At 32.3% G+C, this 8,390-nt stretch overlaps 2 protein-coding genes across 2 annotated transcripts; both read left to right on the top strand.

The window, feature by feature from the left end:
* The first annotated feature begins 2,129 nt into the window (after window positions 1–2,129).
* Window positions 2,130–3,155, top strand: LOC106330940. Its single transcript, XM_013769327.1, has one exon. It carries the CDS (start codon window positions 2,130–2,132, stop codon window positions 3,153–3,155), a length of 1,026 nt encoding a protein of 341 aa, XP_013624781.1.
* Window positions 3,156–4,660: 1,505 nt separating this feature from the next.
* LOC106331899 lies at window positions 4,661–6,022 on the top strand. The gene is made up of 4 exons (XM_013770337.1): window positions 4,661–5,039; window positions 5,117–5,332; window positions 5,420–5,650; window positions 5,797–6,022. Exons 1-4 carry the CDS (start codon window positions 5,016–5,018, stop codon window positions 5,890–5,892), a joined length of 567 nt encoding a protein of 188 aa, XP_013625791.1. The 5' UTR covers window positions 4,661–5,015; the 3' UTR covers window positions 5,893–6,022.
* The last annotated feature ends 2,368 nt before the right edge of the window (window positions 6,023–8,390 follow it).

Raw genomic sequence — 8,390 nt, 5'->3', positions numbered from 1 at the left:
TTTCAAACTTAAAATATTAAGGTTTCAATATTTTTTCAATACAAATTTAGAAAATATCATATTTAAGTATTTTTCTATGTTATATAGTTTAAACAATATTAATATATAATATGAATGTCTAGTAAATGAGAATTCATATTCATACGATTTATGATCATTTGTATCTTGTTATTACCAAAAAATGTTAAACCATGATCACAAAATTTAGAGTGAGACATATAACGTTTTTAATAATTTGTAGTCGTTTTAAAAATTCAAAATATGACATATAAGAAAAAAATATTTTTTTATTATATGGTTAATGTGGTTGTTTGATATATTTTATTAATAAAAACTAAACAAAAAAGAGCTAAGATAAAAAAATTATTATCAAATATTTATTATTCATAATCATTAATTGTCATATATACGTTAATCATATTAGGAAATTCCGTAGTTTTTATTTAAGAAAAGTCCGAGAATATTCTTTTGTACACTATTTATCAATTTAATAGTTAGTTTAATAAAAAGTATAATATAAATTAAGATGGACCAACCGATTTCTCTGAGAATTCCGAATTTCATTTTCTTATGGTGACATGTGGCTACACAACAATGTTGTAATGTTTTTCAATTAATATATAAAGGATGTAATTGGCACATATATTCAATTCGTTAGATCACAAATTTTGTCGGTAAAAATTTAAAATTCTTAAAATTAAATATAATAGAAATTTAAACTAAAATAATGCATCTGATCAAAATTAAACATTCTTAAAATTAAATATAATATAAATTGAAACTAAAATAATGCCTCTGATCAAAATTAAACACGTTTTATCTAATAATTGTGTTAGCTTTGTTGTGTAAGTCCATAAAAAATATAACTGGGTATTTTTTCTTTTGTAAAAAATGAGTATTTATTTTTTTGTATTTAGAGTATTCACTATATTTATATATTTTTAAACTGCATAGTTTAAATAATGTGTTTCAAATCGTATTGATATTGTTGTTTCCAAAATATAAATACAAATTTTGCCTAATTTTTTTTTAATAAGAGTGATTGATAGAAGACCTGTGTAAATGTGATAAAAGAGGTGATAAATTACTATGAAGTGAAATTATACTAATATTTACTATGAAACTAATATTTACAATTAAAATGTTTCAATAAATTATTTCATAAATATAGAACATAATTCTCATACCAAATAAAATAAATAATTGGATTAACATAGACATAAGAGATCAAACTAGCATTGGGTAAAAAATCAGAATCCGAAGAATTGAACTGAATCCGATCCAAAATATAATATTGCATCAAAATCAAAATTGGTTAAATATTTGAATGGATTTAAAATTTTGGTATTTAGAGAACCAAAACCATATCCGACCCAAACCTAAGTATTTTAGTATCTGAATTTATCCGAAACAAATTTATATATTTAAATATACTAGTTATTTTTAGATTTAATGTATTAAATATCTAAAATATATAAGATATTTTAAAATTGTCCAAAATATTTAAAAATAGTCTTAAATATTTAAAATAGCTAAACAATACTCAAAACATTTAAAAATATTTGAATTATCTATTGATTTTCTATCCAAATATTCAATACAGCAATTTATATGTTAAATTTTAGGTATTTTAGCAAACATATATTCAAATTTATATGTATATATATTTTTTTAAGATTTTGAGAAATTTAAAGTATATATGAATTTTTTTTTAAATAGTTTAAACGGTTATTCAAATCCGTAAAGATCCGAAGTGAACCTGAATCAAAATTTATAAATATCCGAATGGGGCTGAAATTTTTAATCACAAAAATCTGAAAACTGACTAGATCCGAAATGAACCCAAATGGGGTACTCGAACGCCCACTTCTAGATCACAAATTAAATCTAAATGTTTGGTCGCACATTGAATCGAAGTAAAATTAAATTAAATTAATGATTTAATTGAAATTATATCCCTCAGTTATAAAATTAAGATACATATATTTAAATATTCACACTAATAAATATCAGGGTGGAATCAGACTTGATGGCCAAGGCTTTATATATTAACGTATCCAGTAGAAAGATTGTTTTATTCATCGCCTATTAACCCTAAAAAGCTATCAAGCGGCTCAAGCTTATCAGCCATGTCTCATCTTATCAGGCGGCTCAAGCTATCGAAGCTAAGCCACTTCACGACTTCATCTAGGTTCTTGTCGTCTTCCCCAATCTATTATTATGTCAGGGGTGCTGAATCATGGGAACCAGTATCTGCCGAAACTATCATGATTCCTTCTCTTAAAGTGCCTACGGAGTTATTGAAGGAGATAGGAATGATAGGAGCATCACATGGTTGGGTAGCAACTTTGAAAAATGGAGTCGTGTGTCTTCAAGATGACCTAGATCTCCCTGATACTGGCCCAAAACGCATTCCTCTTCCTCCTTTTGTAACTCTACCTCATTGCCAAACCCAAATCGTAACCAACGTATCTATGTCCTCTTCTTCTCCTGATGATGATGAAGACTGCATCGTGGCTGTCAAGTTCTTGGGACCTCAGCTAAGCTTGTGCAGGCCTGCTCAGAGAGATTGCAAGTGGAGCAACATAAGAATCACAGACCCCAGCTTCTTCTCCTCCCATGTAATGTACTCTAAGAGAGATGAGACGTTCTCGATGCCCGCTTCTAGAGGCCACTACATTGGATCATGGGATCTTGGGAGACACATGAAGGAACCAAAGATTCAGATGCTGCGGCTTCCCGATGAAGCTCCAATTCCAGAAATGACAGAGAAAAAGTGGCAGAGATTAGAGTCTTGTTGTACGAAGCAACACTACTTAGTGGAGTCGTTACACACTGATGAGACTTTTATGGTGAAGTGGTACACAGAAAGCCATCCCATTGCCAATAATTTATGGGATCATTTCCTTGTGTTGAAGATAGACAAGGAAGGAAATGCTGTTTACACCAAAGACATTGGACATCTCTGCATTTTACTCTCCATGTCTGAAGCTATCTGTATTCCAGCTAAATCGAACGGCAGAGTCAAAAACAGCATCTATATGTTGAAAGAGCACGAGTTTGCCATTGTCATGATCAGCACTAACCAGAAGTTTGGTAGAACACCTTTCGCTTGCTCCTTACCTTACTATATTCCAAAAAGACTACTAATATAGTGTTTCCCTCTCAAAATCTATTTATGCTTTTAGAATCTTATTGTTGTGTTTTATTTCAATTAAAGAAAAACTATCTTATATTTTTTTTGTCTATGGATTTAAGTTTCTGTGATAAGAATGCAAACGCAGATTTGCATGTAGGTTTGTGTTTTGGTTCGTTAAACTTGGGAGGAATTGTAAACTACAAAAAAGAAAAAAGAAAAGAAAGAAGGAACTCACACTAGTGACAGTGATGGATACCAGTGGTCTTCTTTCAAAGGAAATGCAAACTCCTCCTCCTTTAACAAGAAGAGTATGTTTGGCACTAGCATCAATGAAGGTATGTAGTCTTAATTAGGTTCCCGTATGTACATCTGTTCAAATTGTAAATAGCTATGTAAATCATAACCTCATTGTACAACAACAATAAGCAGAACGAGCGCTTTACTGAAAAAATCCCTCTAATTATTGGTTTATTGAAATTCGAGGAAATTAAAAACCCACTGAAAATTGAAATTAACTGAATCAAAATAAGAATTTATCTAAAATTAATACGTATAAAAAATCTATTCAAAGCTTGCTTCATCTTCTTCACTCCAAGTTTGTCTTCTTCTTCTTCTCCATGAAATCGCTAACTATCTCTTCGTACCCCTTAAACAATGGCTTTTCTTCTTCTTCTTCTTCTTCTTCTTCTTGGAGTTTGTAGGTAATGCCCTTTGTACTCAACTCAAACTCGTGAAGTATGTCACCAACAGCAAGGATATGTATGATTTTTTTTCCGTCACGATCTCTGGCATCTGTTTCTTCTAGATCTTTATCGCCGTCTACTAGAACCCTTGCAACCTCAGATGCAAAACTCCACCACAAGTTTTGGGTTATTGAATCAGCAGATGTTGTTGTAGCGGGGATCTTCTCCATGAGACCATCAATGAGCATGTTGAAAAGTATACTCTCTCTCTCTGGCTTTTTTTCCACTTTCTTAGGTAATGTATGCTGGTCAACTAATTTGCTTTTCCATATATTTTCATGATATTTTTGTTTTGAGTGAATCTTTCGAAGCTCTTCCTCTTTGTCTTCTTTCGTCATCTTCTTGAAGATTTCAAGTTCTTTGTATAAAATCTGCTCTGTAAATGCCATGCCACTTTTCGTCATACGATGATAGGTTATACCTTGTTTGTCAGCATAAATTTTGTGCGAGTTTTCTCCCACTTTGAAACCGAAACTTTCCAAAGGTAATTGTTCTTCCAATGCCACTAAATTTGCCAGTTTCACTGCCCCCAACTCCAGTAACCTCTCAGTTGAAACATTTTTGTTACTCTCAACTGACTTCATTATTGCTTTTTTCAGAAATGTAAAATAATATTTGCCAGCCATGGTTGCAATCAAGCAATCAAACTAAAGAAAAAAGCAAGCACGAAGAACTAAAAGAACCGAAATAGCTGAAAGTTCTTGGTGGAGAAAGTAGGAGACTGGTGGAGAGAGATGTAGGAGACTGGCTCTTATTTAGACCATGATTATCGCAGCACCTTAAGTGGGTTTTTAAAGTAAATAGTCCATTTAAATAAATTAAAACAAAATAAAGAGGATATTATCGATCCTAAGCTAGGGATTTTAGAAACCAATCCTTAGCTTGGTTTCCCAACCACGTGTCCACTTGACGTCTCCTCAGATTCTCGGCCTCCAACCTTCCTCATCGTAGTCTGCGCACCTTCCTCTCTCACCCAGCGGTTGAACACCACCATAGACGATGGAGACTTCTCAGAAGAAGAGTTCGTCGGGGCTCCTCTCGCGCTCCTCTGATTCCGCGGCGGGAGCTGAGGAGGAGACGGCGGAGGAAGTAGACGGAACCATTCTACACAGACATTTTATGGAGTTGATGTTATGGGTCAAAGATTAGCAGAAGATGTATGACTATAAGACTTGCTTTCTTTGTTCTCTCTGCTTGAGTTTTTTTTGGCAGCTGAAGTAAGATTTGTGTTTAGGTTAGGGCGTTGATCAAACGTCACCCAAGTCTTCAGAAGATTTCGTTTGTAGGACATTCCTTAGGTGGCTTGATTACTAGATATGTCGTTGCGTGTCTTTATGAGCAAGAGTCCCCACAAAACAGTGAGAAATCGAAAGAGAGAATCGGTGGATTGGAGCCTGTGTGTTTTATAACTTCTGCAACACCACACCTTGGTTCAAGAGGACATAAGCAGGTGAGTTTAGAGCTGAGTAGATACTATGAACTAGACTTTGATGTTTGAGTTATGAATCATGGAAACTTATAATTTGGTTGGCATTAGGTCCCATTGATGGCAGGGGTTATGACTGACGAGCTTAGAAGTTTTCTGGAGTTGAATCTTCCTAAGGTCAAAGAAGGCAAGAAACCCAAGTTCAGCTTAGAAACCTCAGCGCCTAAACTCGGTTCCCACATTTTGGAAGCCACCAAAATCCCCTGCCAGATCAATGAGTTCGTTCTTGAGCTTCTCTGTGGTATGCGTCTGCATTTTGACAGGTTCATCAAGGACCTCAAGGTGTCTACTCTTTTTTTTTTCTCTGTGGTTAATTAGATGGCACAGCACATTGATCTCACATTGGCACAGCAAATTAAGTATAGTAGTGTTGGAAGTTGTTTCATACTGTTCAATATATAACCAGATCCGATGCTCTCTCTATATAGGTTAGTTTAATTGAAGGGCGCGTTGGTGTCCATCATCTGGATGATTCTCAACAGAACAAGAACTTCACATTCAAATGTCAACAGAGATGGGAATGAGATCTATTCTGTCAATGCTCGGAACTTCCACCCAGTAAACTCTCTATGACTCAGTAGTCTTAAAGCTTTAGCACCATGAATGAAAGTATATTGTACATATGGTAATTGTTTGAGTTGTGTAATTTTTTTTTAAGAACCATTACTTAAGAAACTTGCAATGGAGGACATAAATTTAGGTGTTTCTTAACTAAAGTTCTTAACATACATTTATTACTAAACAATTGATTAAGAAACTCTAATGGGTTCTAGGGATAATCATGCTCTTATAGACTAAATAATTATAAGTTTCCATTTTCTCTATCATACGAACATTTCCATTTTTCTTTTTGGGTAAACATGTTAAGCTAACATTTCCATTTTTGTTCCTTCTTTTTTCTTTTAAAAGACCAATATTGACTAAAATCATTTTACCGTTGATTGAATTTGTTGCCCATATACCTTTTTGACCTTATTACTTCCTAAATTACGTACACATATTTTTCCTTTTCTATTTTTTTCTTTATGGTCAAATATAGCAATTTTTTTTTGTAACTGGATATAGCAACTTTCTTTTATGGGTAAATTGACAAAATATGTTATACTGAGACTCTATTTATTCCTTTTTTAAAAGAAAAAAACAACATTGCTGTTTTTCATAATAATAAAAGTATAGATGACTAAAAAAGTTACTTTTACAGATTGAATTCGTGTCCCATATACCTTTTTCTTTTTTTCGCCTTATTACCTTCTAGTTACATACGTAGCTTTTTTCTTTTTTCTAATTTTATTTTCTTTGTGGTACATCATTTTTTTCTTTATGGGTAAATTGACAAAATATGTTTTACATGACTGAATTTATTTGTTGGGATTTATTGAGCCCATGTCCAACTCTATATTATCCGATTAGTACGATATTGTCCATTTTGGACCTATGAAGCTGGTCCGCATGAATTTACTTTTGGTTTCCTTCCCAAAAAGCCTCGTACTATTAGAGTTGGACAGCTCTTTATATATTAGACTATCTTTGTCTAATTCTCCAATGTGAGACTTAATTTGTTGTATCACATTTATTTCCCATATATCTTTTTCTTTTTTTACCTTATTACTTCCTAGATGATTGAATTTGTTTGTTTTTTTTTCTTAACTCGAAATTTTATTAAATCTTTCATAGATGATTGAATTTGTTTCCCAAACTTTGGTCTGTGAAAGAATAAACGTGCCTACAATACTGAAAAACTCAGATTTTTCATATGAATCATAAGACTATATATGTATGTCTGGTTGTTGACTCTACAAAATATTTACATTGCCTAGCCTCTGTTGCTCTCTAAGTAATAATATGTCTTCCCAGTTGGTAGTAGCATACTAACATCCCAACCACTTTCATATCTTTCTAAGAGATCAACTAACCAAACATTCTCGAGAATGGTTTTCAAATGAATGTCCAGAAAAATAGGGATGTTAATATGGGCTCAACCTAACATGGTTTAGCCCTAACCCAGTATCAAAAATTTTAGCAGTAATCTTTATTTTTGAAACATGGTTTAAAACGTGTTGACCATAATTAGTCTTGGGGATTATAGATTTAAATTTAGCCAATTTATTTTGGTTCACACAACTTTTATATATATATATATATATATATATATTTAACTTTGTATTGAAATTTTAAATTTATTCGATTATACAAAATCAATTTTTTCACCAAACCTTAAAATCAAAATTTCTCAACAAAACCTTGAAAACAAGTTTTCTCATAAAAACCGCAAAAATGAGTTCTTTTACCAAAACCTCAAAAAAGAGTTTCTCTATTCAAACTGCAAAACCGCGTTCTCTCACCTAAATTGCAAAATTGAGTTTTCAAGTTTAAACCAAAAATTGACTTTTCTCGGTGAAGCCAAAAAGTTTGAGTTTTCTCTCCAAAACCACAAAATCGATTTTCGGGCTAAAACCCCAAAATCCAGTTTTCCCGCCAACCCGCAAAATCGAATTTTCCCGTGAGCTTTCCTGTCAAAATCAGAAAATCGAGTTTTTCCGTCAAAGCCGCAAATCAAATATTCCTGCTAAAACCGCAAAATCGAGTTTCCCGCCAAAACAAAAAAAAAACAATTTTACGGCAAAACTGAAAAATCAATTTTTTTCGCCAAATATGCAAAATCGAGTTTTCCCATCAATCGCAAAATCAAGTTTTGTCGTCAAATCTACAAAATAAGGAGATGTTTGTTTCACCATCCAGCTGATCCATATTAGTGGAGATGAGATTGTTGTTCGTTTAGACTTAATGATTCATCTAGATGACTTTTATAGATTTATATTAAATTTTTAAAGGGTAAAATTTTCAAAGAGCTTTTTATAAGTTTTTGTCACCAAGAAACCTCCAAAGAGTAAATGATCAAAAGAGGTTTCATTAAGAATAAAAAGACCATTCTACTCCTTCCTTTATATATATATAATAAAAATAAGAAAAAAATAAAAATAAAAATAAAATATTTTTTTATATATTTTCGAAATATATGTTT

Source organism: Brassica oleracea, chromosome C3 (assembly GCF_000695525.1).
Source record: "Brassica oleracea var. oleracea cultivar TO1000 chromosome C3, BOL, whole genome shotgun sequence".
Classification (NCBI taxonomy): Eukaryota; Viridiplantae; Streptophyta; class Magnoliopsida; order Brassicales; family Brassicaceae; genus Brassica; species Brassica oleracea.
Note: the sequence above shows the minus strand (reverse complement) of the source record. Positions and strands in the feature narration are given on the sequence as shown.